We start from the raw sequence: 22,107 nt of genomic DNA, 5'->3' as shown, positions 1-22,107 counted from the left end.
CTCCCACACTCGCTCCCATGCATGCGTGCTCACACGCGTGCTGTTTCAAATAAATAAACATTAAAAAATATGTATATTGGGCAAAACTATTTGCTGCAAATGTAGATAGTTCACTGAAGATAATTTTTGGTTCATCAGTAATTTGGGGTACTGATCATTGGATGTATTGGTAAAGTCATAATTCGTTATTCATGAAGACTAATTTTGGCGATGCCTTAGTACTGTTTGAAAACAGTACCGGCCTACAGTGGGTGTTGGGTAAATATTTGTTGACCGAATGAATAGATTCTGACACAAGCTCACACCATTATCTTCATGGACAGTCTGTAACGAGCCGTCTTGGGCCACTGCACTCCAAGCAGGGGCCCCTCGTGTGCAAAGCACGAGGCAGGATGAAGCATGAATCTCTGCTGACCTCAGCGCCAGGGACTCAAGCGCTCTGAGTGCTCCAGGACTTGTGTGCAGACTGAGGCGTCGCCAAGTTCAGCCCAGTAATTCAAACCTCTGCAAATAATAACATCAACAATGAACAGCCCGACCCCCATCTGGGGCCAAGAAATCCTAGCTGAAGAAAAATTGTATTTTATTTTTCCTGGCCGGGTGTCCTTTATTCAGTTTTGATTTCCTTGGACAAATTTGTTAAGAATTTTGAACAATCATTCAGAGGGGTGAAATTGGGACACACCTTAGCCAGTGATCATATTCCTTGTTTAACAGAGCGAATGACTAACTGGAGAGGAGATGCAAAACATATTTAAACATGAGATTTCCGTTCTAAAAACTGTTCGGCCCTGTTGGTGGAGACCAAGTGAAGGCACACGAAATACCCTGTTGGAAATGGCACTTTTAAGCTCGAAGTCTTTGGCTTCCTCTGTCCTTCTTGCTTTCCTCTCGGTTGTGGGGTGTCAGAGGGGCACGTTCTGGGCTTGTGCCCCCTCTCCCCCCACCTCCCACCCCGTCACGTGCGTGGCAGAGGGAAGGTGGCCTAGAGACAGGCACTTAGATGGGCCCTGTTTTATGCAAATCAGCACTGCCCAATAATTCGGCAGGGTCGAGGAAGTGAGCTCTGTTTCCTGCTGGCATTGAACTTGGTCTCAGTACCTGGGGGGTCTAGTTCAGGCTCAGTATTGGCTGTGTGACCGTGCAGAGTCCCTCTGCTTGTCTGAGACTCGGTCTCCTCTTCTGTAAGTGGAGGTGGTGGCCAATGCCCGTGTTGGCCTTGGTCTGCCTCCCAGGAGGAACCAGGTGGCCCATTCCAAGACAGAAGACGGTCTAACGAAGAGTGTCCTTGGAGAGATGTGGGCAGGGTTCGGGGGCTGACAAGGCCCAGCGAGAGCCAAAAGCCTTGCCCACCCCTAGGCCTAAAGGTTTGGGAGAGGTTGCTGTTAACAGCAGGGGCGGGAGCCGTGGGCCAGGGGCCGCCAGACTGATGGGAGCAGTGGATGTAGGTAGGACAACACAGCTCCTTCCAAAGTCTGGCCTGGGAGGGAGGGAGCCTGGGAGATCAATCCTTTGACCCAGGGAGGGGGCCTGGAGCCTGTGCGCACATCTCTTCCCGACTTCCGACATATTCGTCAGTGTTAGCTTAAAAAATCACGGTACAAGTATTTACACCATGGAAATTGGCCAACAGCACTACAAATCGGACTGTCTTCCAGAGACCTGGTCATCAAGCATTGACCAGCAGGCCTCGCCTTGTCCGAGCTCTTCCTGCCTTTTCCTTAAGGCTGTGTTGTCCTCACTTGTCTGACACATCAATGGGGCTTCCTCAGCCGGGAGCCTGGGGGGAGCAGCCGCAGGTAGCCTGTGCAGGAACCCTCAGAGGGCTTAGAAGACCCACAGCCCTCCCCCATTGTGATGGGGGCATCGGAATTCTATGGCAACAGTGGGTCCCCCTGGACCTCCCCTTCTAGGAGAGGCCAAGGGTCAGGAGCAGGAGGAGGGACGTCTTCCAGATGCAGAGAGTTTACGAGGCAATGGGGACATAAGGGAGCCAACCTCAGCCACCTTCCGCTTCCCGCAGAAAATGGTCAGAGGACGACGCTTCAACCCACCTTTAGACAAGGACGGAAGATGGGTAAGAAAGATGGGGACTCCTCTCGCCTTCCTCAGGTCACGTGGGTGTGGCCAAGCTCGCAGAACTGAGTCTAGATCCCTCTTCTGCTGCTTCTCCTGGCATCCCTTTTGAGGAATCGCCTCACCTAGCCTCGGTTCCTTCACCTGTCGAATGGGACTCTCATAGCGTTCTCGGGGGGACTAAATGAAATAAATCTGGTGTGTAAAACACTCAGCACACTCGTGAACGTCCATTAGGCAGTCGCTGCTGTGTGCTTAGTCCTTCTAAACCAGTCTCTGTCTGTTAAATGGGATCATAGTATACACCAGGGTTAGAGGGTTATCGTGTGGATTAATGACACAATTCATATGGAGCGGTTAGTAGGATTCATGGAAACAGAGTAACCATTCATTACTTGTTAACTATTATATATATTAATGTATATACATATACATATATATTTTTTACTCCTTATACACCCTGCTTCATTCTTCAAAGATTTACAGTAATATATGGAAAATATTCAAAATAAAATAGGAAAGTATAAAAAAATAAAAATTCAGAATCAGTTTGAATATATTTTAGAAGAAGAGGCTGAGACCGGGAAAATACAGAACACATACAGGCCATATGGCCTACATGACAGCTATTTATATAATATCATCAGATTTGACACTGAGATTCCTGGCAGCCAAAGTAAAATGGGAAAGAGCGTGAACTACATAACACCAATCAGTCTCCAAGAGAAGAATACAAGTTTCTCAGACTAGCTTCCCTTCTTTCTATCAGCTACAATACCCATGAGGATTGTGTTGGCCTGGCTATCATAAAAAGCTGACTACAGCGTCGTCACCTTATAAATAAGGGTTTGTATTTCTCGAGCAACAACAAATCCAGGAGTAGGCAGCTCAGGGCTGGTACACACGTCCGTGGGGGTCATCGGGACTTTTTCGGTCCTCTGTTCTGTTATCCTTGGAGTGGGGCTGTTCAAGTCAGGCAGGTAAATGAGGGGGGACGGTCAAGGAACAAAACGACCCCTGGCACCTGTCCTCTAAGTCTGTCTCTTTGGTGGGGGAAAACAAAGTTATCCCAGGGGCCCCGCCCCGCAGACCCCCGCTAGCGTCTCTTTGGGTCACGTGGCTGAGCTTGCTGCACGGGAGTTTGGGGAGGTATTTTTTATACGCCACCTCAAACAAAGTCAGGGTTCTGCTATATGGGGGAAAGCAAGAGAGAGCGTTTCGTTTCCTCTTGCGATCCCACGGCTTCCCAGAGCCCGGTCTCGGGTCTAGAGGCATTGCCTCCCGAGGTCTGACTCGAGCACTTGCTGTGGGGCCCTTCTGTAGCCAGCACCCAAGAGCATGAACAGAATAGTGCTGATCCTGAAGCTTCCCAAAGTAACTTGCAGACAAGTCGGAGAAATGAAAGAAATCGTTGGCTTTGAGTCAGCAGCGGCCCATTTGGGAGGACAGTAATTGCCACGTTAGAGGTGACCGTCATTTTGCAGTTGACCTTGCTGGTTGAAATGTGGCTGTCGCCGGGCAGGAGAGGCTTTCTCCGTACACTTTCACCTTCCTGTTTAATATTGCAATCGCTGCGTGATGGAATGCAGCACAAATTTCACCGCCAACTAGTTAAAAAGCTGTATTTCACGGTGACAATATCTAACAGAAGGGTTTATGTCACAGCTATCATGTTATCACCATTCAATATATATTTTAAAAGAGTAAAATTTAAAATGCTAGAGCCGTGTTTCTTTCCCCCCCGCTCAGTGATTTAGTCCGTAGACTTCCGGAATACAAATGAACTCAAATCAGTTGTCACTTAGCTGGGGAGAGCGATGGTTCCTGATGCTGCAGAAACTCCCACCCTCCCAGCCCCACCCCTGATTTTCCATAGCTGCCCAGACAGGAATGTTGACACAGCCAGACCGGAGGAAGAGACAAAGGAAAGGTTACGAGTCTGGAGGCCCTCTGTATTATTTGTATTTACTTTGGAAAAAGAATTGTTTTAAGACATGAAAAAAATGTAACAGAAGGAGTTAGAAGCCTATAGGTTGACTTTGGCAAATGTCTAGGGTATCTTGCTAAGTGGGAAAGCAAAGAGCAGAACAGTACGTATCGCACGGTCTGATGTTTGTGGAGTGACGGAAACCTCCTCTGCAGGTGGCCGTGTCTGCGTCTGTGAGCGCGCAGCCGCGAATATTGAACATTGTGATCCGGGGTGACAGAAAGGTGGGGAGAAAGTCACCAAAAATGACTGTTCAATAAGGAGGCGTTCGTGGTGTTTAGAAACCGCATGTATACTATGATCCTAGATACGCCACATTATACACAGGTACACACACACATCTACACGTCCGTGGCTGCACGTGCATGTAATGGGGATGTAGGCCAAGGAAGGTCACCATCTGGGGCGCCTGGGTGGCTCAGTCGGCTAAGCGTCCGACTTCGGCCCAGGTCACGATCTCACGGTTCGTGAGTTCGAGCCCCACGTCAAGCTCTGTGCTGACAGCTCAGAGCCTGGAGCCTGCTTCAGATTCTGTCTCTCTCTCTCTCTGCCCCTCCCCTGATCGTGCTCTGTCTCTCTGTCTCTCTCAAAAATAAACATTTAAATAAATAAACATTTAAAAAAAAAAAAAAAGGTGGTCACCACTGAGTTCAGGGGAATTTGATTGCTTTACGTTTTTGTGTTCACATCTTCTTAAACCATGAGTATGTGTTACAACGGTAAACGGAAACAAATACGATGATCTTTGTCGTGGGAAAAAAGAGAATGTAATGGATGCATTTGGTTAAGAAATGTTTAAATAGTGGAACATAATAGGGGAAAAAAGTCATCCTCCTTCCTGGTTCCTTCCTCCATTCCTCCTCCTTCAGAGAGCCTTGATGCTGGCTGCTGGCTGGCCGGGCCCTAGCTCCCGGCTGGCAAGGCGGGCACTGGCCGGGCACTGCTCTGATCCCCATCCCATCTCTCCTCGCTCCACGTGCAGTCATTCCAAAGTGTTTCCTGAGAGTTCTTTGATTCGGATGTGGTCTGTAAGCTAGGCATTGTGTTCTGTAAGTTAGGCGTTGTGTTCTGTTAAGTTAGGCCTTGTGGTCTTGCGTGCATGGATTATTTTTTTCACATAGATGGCGTTGGGCTATAGATCTCATTCTGCTTCTTTCTTTTTCCCACTCAGCACTGTGTTTCAAAGGCCGCTCGGCCGCCGTGTGTCACCTAGCCCAGTGCTGCCGAGAACAGCCCACCAAGTACACATCATGTAGGACGTAATCTCCCCCCCCCTTTTGACGTAAACAGTCACGTACTGAACGCACTTGCGCAGGCAGGGAACAGGAGCCACCTGAGTATACAGGTACGCTGTGGCGTGAGAAGGCATGAGGGAGAATGGCAGTGTTGGTCAAGTTCCTTATAATCCGGCAGAAAGCAAGGAGGACTGGCCTGAGGCCTGGCGGTAGGTTTGGGGACCAAGGAGGGGACAGCTGTGAGCAAAGATACAACCTGCTAACGGTCATCGAGCACTCTCTGGTGCGTGCACTTTCTCTTTTAATCGCACCCACGCTGTCAAAGAAGTGTTATTATTCCAATTTACAGGCAAGGAAACTGGGGCGTGGAGAAGTCAAGTCTCTCGCATAGGGCTGACCTCATAGGAGAGAGAGCCAGGATTGGACTCGGGAACTTTGAATCCACAGTCTGTGACCCAGCCACCAAATTCTGCTTCCTCCCTTTGTTGGAAGGCCTCGGTGCTCTGACCCTAGGGATAACCCGTGGCTGAAGAGAGCTGCCTCCTCAAAAATCACCCCCTCTTCCTAGATCAACCCACACCTGGTGACTGATCGATGAGGGTGCAGAAAAGCCCAGTCCCGTCGCCCTAACTCAGGATGATTCTGAGAGGCCATCACACGCCCAGAACTCTCTGTGGGGTGGATCAAGGCCTCTCTTGGGACGTCTTCCCTCTGCCCCGTCCTATTTCCTTCCTTCCTGTTCATAGGGAGATGCCAACAGCCTCCCCAGATAATCTTTATTATTACTCTTTTGCTTTGTATCCTATCCCCTATTTTTTCCCTCTCCCCTCTACCGTTCCACCTTCTCAGGGCAGAGTCAGCTATGTTTCTCCTCCACCTCCTACCGGGGGAGGTTGGCTCACCCCTGTGAACGTGGGCTGGGTCCTCAGCCCCAGTACGGGGAGCGCCCTGACAGGAAGAAAGAGCTCAACCCATTTCTGTCTTCTCAGAGCACATCAGCTTTTGCTCACAGGTCACACCCCCCCCTCACCGGGCCACAGAAACATTTCCAGGCTCCAGCACAGCAGGGGCGGGCCCCGGTAACTTGAAACAGCCTGCAGTGATGGCCTTGGGCCATTACAATATTTTTTGGTCTTGGAAAGAATACTTGCAAATTACAAAAATTACGCCATTTCCTTCGCCCACCAGAAGCACCCAAATTGCATTTTGATCACGTTACAGAGGAAGCCCCGATACTTGGCTTTGAGGTTCAGATGTGTCTGGTTTTAATCACGGCCTGTGCTGGTTTTCTAGTTCCCTCAGATTGGACTAGCGCAGAAGACACCAGAATCCATCACAAGTGCTATGTTGAAAGAACCCCACAGCCCACGTGTGTCTCAGCAAGTGGAGGGGAGGCTGCCCCCAATCTACAAGGTTCGAGAGAAGGTGAGTCCCGAGTGCTGGCCCGGGCCACGCGTCCCTGTGGCTCTCCAAGGGGGCGGCACCCACGGGCACTCCTGGCCCGTCCATTCTTCCTCGGAAGGAACTACTCTTTCGTCATCTTTGGGTCCTTAAATGCCGGTAGCATCCCACCTCCTAGCCTGGTCACTCTGACACCCCAAATACTTCCTAGAACGAACTGCCTCCTGGCTCAGACAATCAAGTTAGGCTCCTCTGTGGACAGGAAAACACCATCTTTGGTTACAGCTCGCAGATCGTTAACGTGCCCGTTCTGCCTCCCTGGCCAGTTCACCGGCGACTTCAGGGGCACGAAGTGGCCTCAGGGAGAAGCCAGTGTGGACTTCACCCTTAGCTAACTCACGCAGCCAACTTGGGCCAGGATCCTTATTGGTCAGAGGAAGAACTTTGGTCTTGACGGCCTCCAAAGTCCCTTTCCAGCTTTCAATTCCACAAGCTTATACACTTTTCCTTCTTTGCCTCCAAAGAGGGTGTTTTGAAAGAGAATTTTTATGATTTTCCGCAAGGTCACCAATGAGGTTGACTTTTAAAGCCTTGAGTTGACAGGCACACCCGTGACCTCCTGTCCCTCGCCGTCTGCTCCTCTCCGGTGATGGGTTTAGTTCTGTCTGCAGGTTCTGCCAGCACGCTGGGGTTCTGATGTGTCTTTTTTCCAACTCCTTCCCAATCTCTTCTAGCAAGCGGTAGATAACAACTTCCCCTTCTCCGTACACGACAACCGCTACAGCTTTCAGAGCTCTGGATGCTACCTTGACTCTGTGAGTATTTCCCTCCGGAGTACTAGCAAAACTGGGAGCACCTCTAGCACGTGATGCTAGACAACTTTCCCCAACTCGGGAACAAGGTCATGTGTGCACCTCACACTTCTCAAAGTATGAACTGCCCATTCGCGAGCTTTCGTGGGAAGGTCTGTAACGGGAAAGAGGGGTTTCCCAGGTGTGTCTCTGGTGGACAGAACCAAGCCCCCCCCGGGACAGGTCAGGGGGAGGCGAGCTTACAAAGTACAAAGGACTTCCCATAACTGGAGTTGTCTTTCCCCTAGAGGGGGTGAGTTGCCCTCAGCGGAGAAAATAAAGTCTGAGAGCACGTAGTGGTGGTTAACACAGCACCGTGCCGTGGAAACCTATATGTTGTGAGCGGCACACGCGACTGGAAAGGTTCTAGTAGCCCCGTGGAGTAAAAAAGAGGTGACGTTACTTTTACTGATGTATTTTATTTAACTCGATAATTCCCCAAATGATCCGTTCGACATGTAATCAATGTAAACATTACTCATGAGATGTTTTACATTCCCCAAGCGAAGTCTTTAAAATCCAGCTTTGTGTTTTATTCTTGTGGCACCTCTGAGTTTAGAAGACCCACATTTGCAGTGCTCATGTGGCCACGGGGCTGTCAAAGTAGGCAGGGGAGGGTTAACACAGCTGAAGGAGAGGGTTGGATCACGTGATCTCTGAGACTCTTTACCAACTCTGAAAGTCCATGATGGTGACGACGCCGACGTTAATAATACCCACCATTTGTAAAGCATCTGCCCTGTGCTAGCATCTCCTACGATCTCATTGAACCATCATGACCACATTGCTGGCTAATTACTCTTATCATCCCCGATTTAGAGATGAGGAACCTGAGAACGGTGATGCTAAAAAGCTTGCCCGAAATTACTCTTTCCTCCAGGCTACCATCTTTAAGCTAAATTGAAGTGGTTTAACCTAAAAAAGAATCTGGTTTTCCCTGGCAGAGTGTTGAACACAGAGCGAGAATACCCACTCTGCCTGACTCTCTAAATGGAATGTTTAACATCATTTTTTAAATTATCAAAGTAACAGATGTCCTTTACAACTTTCAAAGAACACAGAATTAAATAAATGTTCTTAAAAATTTGCACTCTTACTTTCCCTCCTCACAATCCTACCTTGAGGACTCACAGATAATGGTTTGGTGGGCAAAATTTGAGAATTTTTTGCAATTCACATGCAAATATACACATATAAGCGTATATGCTGTTAATGATATAAACAGGATTGTACCACATATATTCTATCAGAGCTATGTTAGTCTCATAGAAAACACTGGAAGCTTTCCAACTTCCTCTACATTCTGGGATGGTTTATATAAAGTGTGGAATTTCAGTTTAACGAGGTTTAGGTAGAATTTGCCCATAAAATTATTTGAGTTTGAGAACGTTTTTAGTTTTTGATTTTTTGTACTGTTTTCCCTTTTTAATTTCTCCATTGGTTATTAATCTATTAAAACTGTCTATTTTTTTTTTATTTTTAAGGGTTTATTTATTTATTTATTTAGAGAGCATTTGAGTAGGGGAGTGGCAGAGGGAGAGGGAGAGAATCCCTGATTCAATCTCACAACCTCTCATGACTGTGAGGTCATGACCTGAGCCAAAATCAAAAGTCGAATACTGAACCGACTGAGCCACCCAGGTGCATTGTCAAGATTTTATTTTTCAACATTTATTTATTTTTGGGACAGAGAGAGACAGAGCATGAACGGGGGAGGGGCAGAGAGAGAGGGAGACACAGAATCGGAAACAAGCTCCAGGCTCTGAGCCATCAGCCCAGAGCCCGACGCGGGGCTCGAACTCACGGAGCGCGAGATCGTGACCTGGCTGAAGTCGGACGCTTAACCGACTGCGCCACCCAGGCGCCCCAAGATTTTTTTTTTAAGTAATCTTTACACCCAATGTAGGGCTTGAACTCACAACCCCGAGGTCAAAGTCACACACTCTACCAACCGACTCAGCCAGGTGCTCCCCAACTTTCTATTTCTTCTTGAGTAGATTTTGTTGACATGTGTCTAAAATGTATTTGTTTCCAAATCTGTTGGTGTAACATCTCCTAAAATACTCTTAGTTTGCTGTTCTTTTATATCTGTTTTGGTTGCGTGTTTAATTCATATACTTACAACTGTTTTTGTTAGTAAACCTACTAAAACTAGGAATTTTCCTTAGATTATTGCTTTGGCTACATCTGAACATGTTTTTAAACTAGAGTTTCATTATTATTTGCTTCCAAATAGTCTATGATTTAATTTTTAACTCTAAAAATAATTTAGAAGAATGTTTTGAATTTTCTATGTAGCTAGAATTTTTTCAGATCAACTTCTGTTGCTAATATCTAGTTCTATGGTTTATATAAGTTCTATAGAATATGAATTTTGAATTATAAAGATTATCTTTGTTATCTTGTACATGATTGATTTTAACAAAAATTTCATGGGTGTTTACAAAGTTGGTTGCAAAATTCTTAATTTTATTAAGGCCATTAATTATGTTATTCAAATCCTTCATAACCTGTTCTTAATTTTTGTCTTCATTTGTCAATTTTTCCTTCTAAGATTATTCTTGAGTTTCTAAATTTTTTTAAGCTTATGTAATTCTTTCAACCTTATATAGTTTAATATCATATTTTTCTGCATAATAATTCATGAATATTTTATGTTCTTGGTGGCTCTTATTATTTATCAATACGAAGCATCTTTTACATACTTTAATTTTTTTTTTTTCAACGTTTATTTATTTTTGGGACAGAGAGAGACAGAGCATGAACGGGGGAGGGGCAGAGAGAGAGGGAGACACAGAATGGGAAGCAGGCTCCAGGCTCCGAGCCATCAGCCCAGAGCCCGACGCGGGGCTCGAACTCACGGAGCGCGAGATCGTGACCTGGCTGAAGTCGGACGCTTAACCGACTGCGCCACCCAGGCGCCCCCTTTTTTTTTTTTTTTAGTTTTTTTTTTTCAACGTTTATTTATTTTTGGGACAGAGAGAGACAGAGCATGAACGGGGGAGATACTTTAATGTTTTTAGGCATGAATTCTGAATTGTAATATTAGGTTTGCCACTATTACCTTCCTTTTTTTTTTTTAAATAATTTATTGTCAAATTGGTTTCCATACAACACCCTGTGCTCATCCCAACAGGTGCCCTCCTCCATGCCCACCCCCCATCAATCCTCAGTTTCCCCTCTTCCCCACCCCCCCCCATCAATCCTGTTTATTCTCAGTATTTAAGAGTCTCTTATGGTTTGCCTCCTTCCCTCTCTGTAACCTTTTTTTCCCCCTTCCTCTCTCCCCTGGTCTTCTGTTGAGTTTCTCGGGATCCACTTATGAGTGAAAACATGGTATCTGTCTTTCTCTGCCTGACTTATTTCACTTGGCATAACACCCTCCAGTTCCATCCACGTTGCTACAAATGGCCAGATTTCCTTCTTTCTCATTGCCAAGTAGTATTCCATTGTATATATAAACCACATCTTCTCTATCCATTCGTCAGTTGATGGACATTTAGGCTCTTTCCATAATTTGGTTATTGTTGAAAGCGCTGCTACAAACATTGGGGTACAAGTGCCCCTATGCATCAGAACTCCTGTATCCCTTGGGTAAATTCCTAGCAAACACTATTACTTTCCTATTGCTAACATTCATTACTTACATTATGGTTTATTTCTTTGTCTTTTACTTTTTAGTCAATTTGTATTTTTTAAAAAGTTTTTTTTTATGTTTATTCATTTTTGAAGGACAGAGAGAGACAGAGCAAGAGCAGAGGAGGGGCAGAGAGAGAGGGAGACACAGAATCCAAGCAGGCTCCAGGCTCTGAGCTGTCAGCACAGAGCCCGACGCGGGGCTCGAACTCACGAACCGTGAGATCATGACCTGAGCCGAAGTCGGACGCTTAACCGACTGAGCCACCCAGGCGCCCTTGTATTTTTTTAAATTATAAATAGAATAGAGCATTTTTTTTTAAATCTAAGAGTCATTGTTTCTTTGTATAAGAATTCCATCCATTCCAATTGTTATGATAATTTATGTTTTGGGTTTTATTTCTGTTGTTTCATTGTCTGTTTCCTATTTACCATGTTTGCACTTTGTTTCTTTTAATTTGTCCCTCTCCTGACTTAGCTAGATTGAATTTATTTGCTCACTGGCTTCTATTGTCTACCAGTGGCTACCCTTAACTATAAATGTTTAAGAAATACGTTGATATTATATTACCCTATGAATATAAAATGTAATATCTATAGTTACCCCCTAACTCCCAGCCCCCAAGGGTATGGCAAGTTCTTCAACGTACTGACCTTCCTCACTTTAGTGGCCAGACTGTGCTGTCCCAACTCACGGAGGTGCCATTTTCATGGGATAATGTTAAGTGGCACCTCCTGGGTTTCACAGCTATCAAATTGAAATCCTGCAGATTTCAGTTCCAGATTTGTTTCTCTCTCCCCCCCTTCCCTCCCCCCTCCATTCCTTCCTTTTTGTGGATTCTTACCTGAAGTTTCAATATATTTCAATTTTTTAAAAAAAAATTTTTTTTCAACGTTTATTTATTTTTGGGACAGAGAGAGACAGAGCATGAACGGGGGAGGGGCAGAGAGAGAGGGAGACACAGAATCGGAAACAGGCTCCAGGCTCTGAGCCATCAGCCCAGAGCCCGACGCGGGGCTCGAACTCACGGACCGCGAGATCGTGACCTGGCTGAAGTCGGACGCTTAACCGACTGCGCCACCCAGGCGCCCCTATTTCAATTTTTCATAGTTACATTATCAGCAAGTATTTAGACGTGTTTACATTTTTTTTTCATTTTTTCATTTTTTTTTTTTTTATTTTTTAGAGAGAGAGAGCAGGGAGGGGCGGAGAGAGAGAGGGTGAGAGAGAATCCCAAGCAGGCTCTGTGCTGTCAGCACAGAGGCCGACGTGGGGCTTGAACTCACAGACCGTGAGATCATGACCTGAGCCGAGATCAAGAGTCAGATGCTTAACCGACACCTCAACAATCTTCTGGAAGGATTAGGGCTCCCGTTCTTATTCCCGGCAAGTAGTTAGACTTAATTACAAGGTTTACTTGTTGCTGTCCTTGTACCTCTTTCCCCTATTCATTTTGTCTCTTTCTTTTATTTTACTTCACTTTTCTTCCTGGACTATCGGCAAGTACCTTGTTAGAAAGGTGCTCGGGCAGCGTCTTCCCTTCGTGTCTCTGGAACCAGCCTCTCCCGTTCTCTCTGCCCCAGCACCAGGGACACATCTATGGGGACTACATTCCTCCTCAAACCCCTTGGATCTGGAGCCTCTACACTGTCCCCGTGAGGTTCCCCACAAATAGTCCGGTTACTAAACTCTCTTCCAATTACCCTAAGTTGAGGGTGCCACCTGCTGTCACTCTGAATGACACTGGTCCTTATGAAACAACAAACTCACTTTGCTACAGAGGGTCCTTGTGTGATTTTTTTCAGCTTCCCGTGGGTTTATCGGATGTCACTCCATCATGAGTCCAGGACGATCAATAATGTAAAGTCTGGGTGATCTCATGTCCGTTTCCTTCTAGTCTTTTGTCGAAGCATAGTGTTTTCTTCTAGTTATGGGTCAGATGGAAAGCACAGTTCTGAATACAGAGTAATTCTCAGGTTCGCATGTGAGGTCCTGAGAGTTAATGAGGAATCCTGTGGGCAGACCCCCAAGGGTGTTGCTTCCTGAGTGGGAAAGAGTTCAGCTTCCCTCGGAGTGAGAACCATCTACCCCATTGAAGGCTGGGATGCAGCCAGAGGCAGATTCACTGAGGTGCCACCTGGGTGCAGAGAACCTGGCTGGGGTGCCTGGGAGTCTAGGCTGGCTAATAGGCTGTTTCCAGCTGTGGTCTCTCTGGTTCTGCCCTCTATGTCTCTAGAAGACCAATCCCCTTGGCAAGTACATCCATTGGTGGAAGTGGAAGGTTACAAGAACAATAACGAAATACCACCAGCATGCTTTCGGTGTTGATTTATAGGTTGGTAAAGGATACCTCTCTTAGCCGTTGCCGTGTTGTATATTAAGACATAGGCTATCATGTAGCTGGTTTTATTAAAGACTTCAGAACTCTTTGACTTTGAATATTTTTCTCCTAATCTTCTTATAATTCTTCTCCAGGGCCTGGGACGTAGGAAGATCTCCCCAGAGAAAAGGCAACACGTTTCAAGAAATTTCAATCTGTGGGCATGTGACTATGTCCCATCTTATCTTGATGGCTTTTCAAATAACCAAATATCTTATGTCTGTCAAGAAATCGTGGTGGTCCCAATTTTCAGACGCTTCCCAAAGCATTATAATGAGATATGGAACTCTTTTAAATTTATTCCTCAGAGAAGCTATACAGAGTTTTTGAAAAAGAATCCCAAAGTAAGTTTCACTATTGACAAATTTTTGGTTCTTCACGGGAGCCCTAAATCCTTCCAGAAGATTGTGGATGAGTTTTGTAATATTGGTATTGCCCTGGACATTCTAAAAGCATGTGTTTTCCGGTCCAGCACCACTAGTTGAAATAGGATTTACATTAGAGGTTAGAGACTATATACGCCTTACGCGGAGGTGAAGTACTCTTGCAGTGATAAACAGAGACTAAAGTCCTTATGTTGAGAAACGAGAAAAGCTACAGATTACATTATCATCATATCATTATGTTGTTATGTTATCACTCCCCACCTTGAAAATATTTCTGTTTTTTAATAAGGTTGAAAAACATTCAAGTCCTTATAAAATAAAGATATGCGAAGATACACACACTGTAAATGGAAGGATTTTGAACAAAAAATGTATTTGAATGAACTTTAAAATTGCCACATTACCTTTGGGTGAAGTTTTAAAAATTATGTAATTAATATATGATTCTATTTTTCTTTTGAAAGTTCAAACAATACAGAGGAACCAGAAGTCCCCCTTGATTTCATCACATCTCCGATCCTTGTCCTGTCCCCAGAAGTAAGTTAACCATTTGTTTTTATTCTGTGCACTTATAATGTATGACTACATATACATTTTGAACATAAACTGTTATACAGCCCATAATGCTCTATAACTTTCCTTTTTTTAAAAATTTTTTGTGATGTTTATTTATTTTTGAAGGAGAGAGAGACAGAGCGTGAGGGAGGAGGGGCAGAGAGAGAGGGAGACACAGAATCCGAAGCAGGCTCCGGGCTCTGAACTGTCACCACAGAGCCCAAAGCGGTGCTCGAACTCAAGACCGCGAGATCATGACCTGAGCCGAAGTCGGCCGTTTAACCGACTGAGCCACCCAGGCGCCCTTTTTTTTTTTTTTTTTTTTCTTGGATTTTCTATGCAGACAATTATATCGCTCGTGAAAATGGTAATTTATGTCATTGATACCATTTATACATTTCCCCCCGCCCCCTGGTTTTGCATCAGGCACAATTTGAATATTAGCACAGATAGTCCTTATTTTGAACTTAACCAGGCTGCTTCTAATGTGCCACTCTGAAGTCTGACTATTGCTGTAGGTTTTAGATAGATAATCTCTATCTAGTTAAGAATCATCTCATTTTTCTTAAGTTTATTATTTATTTTGAGAGAGAGAGAGAGAGAGTGCATTCACATGCCTGTGAATGAGGGAAGGGCAGAGAGAGAGAGGGAGAGAGAATCCCAAGCAAGCTCTGCAGGGTCAGCACAGAGCCCGATGCGGGCCTTGATCTCACGAACCTGAGCCCAAATCGAGAGTCCAACACTTAACTGACGGAGCCACCCAGAATGATCTCTTATTCTTTATTTCCTGGGTTTTTTTCCCCCTAAGATATATTTTTTTAAGTCCATGTAAAGTATGTACATGGGAAAAAGAGAATCAAACAATGAAATACGGTTTCCCTGATATCCTTGACTTCAGTCTCCATTTTTCCTCCCAGTGTCAGCCCTACTGACACTTTTTTTAGGTGCCTATGTTTCCAGGCAGCCTGTATAGATCCTCTCTCTCCCTCCCTCTCCCTCTCTCCCCCTCCTTCTCCCTCTCTCTCTCTCTCTCTCACACCCTTTAACAAACATCAACGGCACACACCGTTCCACTGTTGGTTTCTGCTGTTCCAGTAACAACTGCACTTACGAATGTGTCTTTGAAGTTTCAAAGTAAGTATCAGTACCTACAAACCTACTTCTTTTGTTAAGCGCGGCCGCCTGGCGTTTCATTACACGGGTGCGTCGTGCTCCCGGAATCTTTCGATGGGCATTTATGCAGTTTTCTGTCTTTTCCTCCTATAAACACCTTGATAGGTAGATATTTGCAGCCATCTCCAAGCACTTCTACATGGTAAAAGTCATAAAAATAAACTCTTTCCACCGAAGAACACATGGATTTTAAATTTTAGTTTACGTTACATTTAAAAAATCTTAAGATCAAATTTTCTAAAAGGGGCTATGCTCCAGCTTACAACTTCCCTAACAAGATACAAGATACGGGCGCTTCTGTTTCCCACACGCTTGCACAGCCAAAGTTTTTTTTCGATATTTACCCATTTGTTAGCTAAAAAAAAAAAAACAAAAAAAAAAAACAAAAAAAACCTGGCATTGTATTTTGATTTGCATCTCTTTCGTTGTGTGTGTGTGGCTATTGAAAAGCCATTGGTGTTTCCTTTGCTGTGAACTGTTTTTCTGCATCTTTCACTTGTTTTCCTATTGGTTCTTTTGTCTTATTCTTTAATTATTTGTATGATTTCCTTTTTTTTAAGTTTATTTATTTTGAAAGAGAGAGAGAGAGAGAGAGAGAAAGCAGGGATGGTGCAGAGAGAGGAGAGAGAGAATCCCAAACAGGCTCCATGCAGCCCTGATGCAGGGCTTGAACTCACGGACCTCGACACTTAACCGCCTGAGCCACCCAGGCACTCCTGGTTCTTGATGTATTAAGATATGGAGGGTTTTGTATCAAATGTGTTGCGAGTGTTTTATCTAGTGTGTTGGTTATTCCCTCGTTGTTACTGTATGTATTTTTAATTAATAGACTTTGTCTGAGCAGTTTTAGGCTTACAGGAAAATCGGATGGGAAGTATGCAGTTCCCATACACCCACCCTCCCCCCTTCCTCACCTACTACGGTTTCTCCTATGGTTAACATCTTGCACAGGTGTGGTATGCACTATATTTTTAGTTCTGCATATATTTTCATGTGATAGGATGTATGAACCTCTATGTAATGGCTTCTGGATTTCATGCCTTGCTTAGGACCTCCTTTGAGACTATGAAATAATTCTAAGAGCTTGTTGTAGTTTTTTTTTTTTAATGTCTGTTCATTCATTCATTCATTCATTCATTTTGAGAGAGAGAGGAAGAGAGAGAATCCCGAGCAAGCTCAGCGCCGAGCCCCACGCAGGGCTCGATCTCACGACCGTGAGATATCATGACCTGAGCAGAAATGAGGAGTTGGATGCTTAACCAACTGAACCACCCAGGCGCCCCAACTTTGTTATGATTCTTCTTGTTAATATATGGGATGACGTTTTAGCAAATGACGTTTTGGCACGTATTGAGATGATCATATACATTTTCTATATTAATCTGTGAGTGTAATAAAGTATATCCATGGATTTTCTAATGGTGAACCGCTCTAGCATTCCTAGAGACAAACTGTAGTTAGTTGTTTCTGATATGTTGTGTTATTCTTTTGATAAATTGAGGATTTGATATGCCATTTTTAAAAGGATTTTAAAATCTATTTTTACTATGCCCTGACACTGCTTGTACAAATTGCAAGTGTCTATAGAATTTGCTACTAAATCTCCTAGACCTGGTGCAGTTTTCAGGTACAGATCCTGATCCTTGAACATCTTTGCAATGTATTTTATAGAAATTAGTCTGTATCTTCTCTGCCTTTTTTTCTTTTTCTCTAATTGTGGCCACTTTTTTAAAAAGCTTATTTATTTGTTTTTAGTAATCTCCACACTCAACGTGGGACTCAAACTCACGACCCCGAGATCAAGAGTTGCCCACCCCTCCAACTAAGCCAGCCAGGGGTCCCCATCTAAATTTGGTTGCTGTTATTTGTAGAGGAAATCATCTATTTCATATGGATTTTTGAATTTGGGTATTTAATCTAGTTATTCTCTCTAATGCTTCAAAGTTACATCCTGTCCTTCGACACGTTAAATGTTGGTCACATGTCTTTGCTCTGTTTACCGAATCTACATTTTCGCCGCTGCTGTTTGCTTTTGATCTTACTAATTTATGCTTTCCTGTTTATGTATTCTGTTCTTGGGCTTATTTTATTTTTCCTAGCTTCTCCAGGTGAAAGCATAACTCAGTTATTTGCAGCCTTTCCTGTTTTCTTGTAAATGTAGGCGAGGCAATTTCTTTCCAATGCCACTTGGTAGACGCATCATGCTCCTCTACTTATTGTTAATTTTATTTTTATTATTTTTTTTACCTTGTTTCCCCCTTGTTAAAAAAGTTTTTATTTACATTCCAGTTAATATACAGGGTAATATTGGTTTCAGACGTACAGCGTGGTGGTTCAACGTTCCTGTACGACACCCGGTGCTCATCACAGCAAGTGCGGTCCTTAGACCCCATCACCGTTCCACCATTCCCCCTGCTCGCCTCCCCCCGGTAACCACCACTTTGTTCTCTAGAGTTAAGAGTCTGTTTCTTGGTTTGCCTCTCAGACACACAGATCAATGGAACAGAATAGAAAACCCAGAAATGAACCCACAACTCTGTGGTCAATTAATCTTCGACAAAGCACGAAAGTACCTCCATTTTCAAGTAGCTTGTCATTTTCTTTTTACGCCCAAGAATTAGTACGAAGTATGTTTTCTGTGGGGTGCCTGGGTGGCTCAGTTGGTTGAGCATTCAACTCTTGATTTTGGCTCCAATCCCGATGTCACAGTTCGTGAGTTCAAGGCCGGAGTCAGGCTCTGAGCCTGCTTGGGATTCTCTTTCTCCCTGCCCCTCCCCCGCTTGCTTACGCACAAGCATGCTCTCTCTCAAAATAAATAAATAAAAACTTTTTAAAAAAGACTAGATTTTTCCGTTAATTCTTTTGTTATTTTTCATGGTCTATATTTTATTAACTGATTAATTTTTGCGTTGTGGTCAGTAATTAAGATCTGTATAATTTTTGCTTACGGAAAGGTTGAAAGTGTTGTGGCTTAACACATTGGTCAGTTTTTGTAACTGTTTTATGTGTTTGAAAAGGATGTATAATTGCCCCTTAAAAATTTTATTTTGAAAGCAGTATAGAGCTGTACGAAGTTGTGGGTTTTTTTTAAGTGTTTGAGGGGGTGAGGAAGAGCAGAGAGAGGGAGACAGAGAATCCGAAGCAGGCTCCATGCTGTCAACAAGGAGCCTGATGTGGGATGAATTTCCTCCCATTTCCTCTCCCCCCACCCCTACTCCCAGGTGCCCCCACAAACCCTCACTTGCCTCACTCCTGCCTCGCCTCGCCTCTCTCTGCCCAAACACCAACAATCGCCAACAGGAGTTACCCCAAACTCAGTGTGCTAGGGATGAAATTCACAAACTCACGAAAAAGGTTTGCAGAACCCTATCTGCGATTGGGTGAAGGAGGGACACAGCGATGGGGGAAGATCAGCCTCTGCTCTTGGGGATTGAAGAATGGGGGGGTATGTTTACCATCGACAAAAACACAAATTAGAGAACTGGCCCTTAAACCCAGTCTTTTCTCATTTAATTGTTTTCTACACAAAATGTAAATACCACCGTCCCACGACCTCACCTTAAGGTCTCAATCCGGTGAACCAAGAACAAAGGACACAGCACTTTAATGGAAGGGGAGCCCTCAGGGACTCAGGTGAACTCCCCAAGTACAATAACCCACTTTACCGAAATAAAAGTCTCTAATAACTTGGCACAATGTCAATGACTTGCCATTGTTGGTTCTTTGTTTTAGTGCGTTGTTTTGAACAGAGGAATAAACAGCCAGTTAAAGAAACCCCAACTTACTAATCAATTACATGCAGGTGTTTATAGATTTCTGCTGTCTTAACGAATGAGACTTGGACTTGTGCCATCCTAGAAATGACTTAGATGCTAAAAGAACAGCTGATGGTTTGGCAATACTCTTTCAGAGCGATGCTGCCTAATATCCCTCCCGGAGCCACACCGGGGAGCTTCCGTCACTTACTGTGCATGTTGGAAGCATGTGCCTAGCGACTGGCTTTCTCGTTTATACAAATCAGATCTCAGGCCCTTAAAGATCAGAGTTAAAAGAGCAGAGAGATGATCTCCTATTTGAAGCCCACCCTTGAACACTGGTCTATTTTTAGGCAGAGAAGCACATTCTCGTTTGGTCTGTTTTGACACTTAGGACTATTTTTAAAGACTGCCTTGTGCCGTCTCTTTGTTTTGCACATTTTGTCGCCGTCTTCGGCCAAAGCCATCCCTGTTCTGGTGGCTGCGCACCAGGTTCAGACGCGGTGGCTGGCTGTTCCTGCCGTGGCTGATAGGCTAGCCATCCCCGGAACAGGGTCCACTTGGCATTTTTGCGGTCAACTGCAACTCGAATCAAAGTTCAGGACACATCGCCGCTGTCCCGTGGGCCAAGACAAAAGGACGCTTCACCCAATGGAGCATTTTTTTTTTTTTTAAATCTACAGAACTGGTACCATATTGAGGACTCCTGAGGGGGGGGGGGAGCTGTGTGTGGGGGAGGAAGGGCTTGAAATGACAAGCTAAGTATAGGTTCCCCATATGTTCCGCTGAGTTCATGAAAGAATCCATGCTGTTATGGTAACACCCTGAGGACCATAAAACAAGCAAGAAGAATCCATTTCCTCCTCTGGGCTCTTTGCTGCTGCCCACAATCTTGGGTCCTAGTGCGATATCCGGAGCCCAAGATGTGGGTCGAGCCCCTTTAGCTCGGGTCTGGGCTTGGTGGCTTAACACCACGGCTCAAGTCCTGCTTTTCTCTGGGCGGAGTGAGGCTGGCACTTCCCAAACACACAGGGTAGTCATTCTCGAGTGCCCGTGCCGTGCGGAGGACTCGGAAAGCGCTGTGTAAGTGTGAAATGCTGTACGTTGCCTTTATAAGTACCTATCAAAACAAACGAAAACATCTCATTTAACACCCAGTATTTAAGTAAACACGTTGCAAATATACCAAAATAATCCCCCCAAATATTAAACAACAAATCAACCCCCTGTCAGAGCCTGACTCACTGAATAAATAGAATGAATAAAATTGTAACTCACACGCTTGACTACGGCTCTATGAAATTGTCGAATTTGTGAGGTGTAGCGTGTGATTTCTGCACAGAAGAACCAAAATAACTTCAAACGCGGTCTTCTCTCCCCCAGTCGAAATCAAACAGATCTGCAGGTTTCCAAATTGGGCCATACCGGCACGAGAGCACACATCACATTTTCTTCCCTTCTTTGCCTCCCCCCGCCCAAACAGGAGGCAGCGTCAGAAAGTCAGATCCGAGAAGCTTTGTTCCGGCTCCACCTGGGCGCTGGTCTGGTCGCGTCGCTTGGAGCCGTGGAGCTGGTTCCCAGGGGAAAGAACGAGGGTGCTCGCGACCCAGGGTCACAGGGTTGTTCGCGGGATCGTAAGTGACCGCGGTAGCATCTGGCCTTCCCCGCCCTAGAACACATTGCTGTTCCTTAGGCCTGAAGGAGAAACGTTGAAGCCGTCGTAAAGATCCTCCCGCCGTTTATAACCTTGGTCAAAGCACCCAGGACCCTCGTCAGCCACGAGTGACGTGTGCAGTCCTCCCGCACACGCCATGGCGGTCCCCAAAAGGGACGGGCAAGTCTCAACAACACCCCATGGGAGAAATCAGATTGTTCCCCTGAGAACAGACAGGCACCCAGGCCTGAGCAAACCAATGCCTGACATCTGTCACATTCGGGATCTTTAAAAGGAGGGATTTGGCTCTGTGCGTCCACAGTCACTGGAGAGCTCAGCGTCTTTAGCCATTCAGGACAGTTCTGATCAAAGCAGATATGTTTGCCAACTCAACCTGGCCTAATTTCTAGCTCCTTCCTAACAGGGCTCCGCCCCCTTCCCTTTGGGCCTCGTGAGCCACATTCTCACGGGCACCAACTGAATAAATGGAAGACATGCCCAAACACCTCACGTGTTGACTCATCACTCAACGACTGTTTTTCGAGCCTCTGCCTTGGGCATTGGGGAACAAGGCTGAGCAGGGACAGACTCGCCCTCCCTCTCAGAGCGTGCCGTCCAGACTCGCTGTCAGCCGAGGGAATGCAGCCACCCCCTTGCGAGAGTCCAGGTTTCAAGCTAAGAATGCCGATTAAATGTGGATCGGGCAATAATACCTTCAAAGGTCGTAATTATAATTTTATTAAGCTGTGATCAGGGAGATAAGATAAATGTCATAGAAATGTGTTTAATATTGGATACATACGATATTAAAGAACAATTATGAATTTGTGTTTCTGGTGTACATGAAAATTTGGATTTGTGTAAGGGCGGGCGGAAGCAGAGCCTAATTTTTTATCTGCTGGATGAGAAATTGATTTTAATTCTTTCCCTGCTAATTAAAGGAAAATTAGAAAAACAAACTATTTGCTACAGCACTAAATACATTTTGATTACTTATGGATATAAGCAGTTATCTGG

The 22,107-nt window shown here is 44.9% G+C and overlaps 1 protein-coding gene across 2 annotated transcripts; it reads left to right on the top strand.

Moving 5' to 3' along the window:
- Positions 1-1,900: 1,900 nt before the first annotated feature.
- TEX36 (testis expressed 36) lies at positions 1,901-21,595 on the top strand. 2 transcript variants are annotated; one of them, XM_043597822.1, is made up of 6 exons: positions 1,901-2,077; positions 6,592-6,723; positions 7,434-7,514; positions 13,663-13,911; positions 14,418-14,490; positions 20,920-21,595. In XM_043597822.1, exons 1-5 carry the CDS (start codon positions 2,027-2,029, stop codon positions 14,451-14,453), a joined length of 549 nt encoding a protein of 182 aa, XP_043453757.1. In that variant the 5' UTR covers positions 1,901-2,026; the 3' UTR covers positions 14,454-14,490; positions 20,920-21,595. The 2 variants fall into 2 exon arrangements, with proteins under 2 accessions (XP_043453757.1, XP_043453758.1); XM_043597823.1 differs by lacking the exon at positions 13,663-13,911.
- Positions 21,596-22,107: the final 512 nt, after the last annotated feature.

This window comes from Prionailurus bengalensis, chromosome D2, assembly GCF_016509475.1.
Source record: "Prionailurus bengalensis isolate Pbe53 chromosome D2, Fcat_Pben_1.1_paternal_pri, whole genome shotgun sequence".
Taxonomy (NCBI): domain Eukaryota; kingdom Metazoa; phylum Chordata; class Mammalia; order Carnivora; family Felidae; genus Prionailurus; species Prionailurus bengalensis.
The sequence above is the reverse complement of the archived record's forward strand: the minus strand, read 5'-3'. Positions and strand labels throughout refer to the sequence as shown.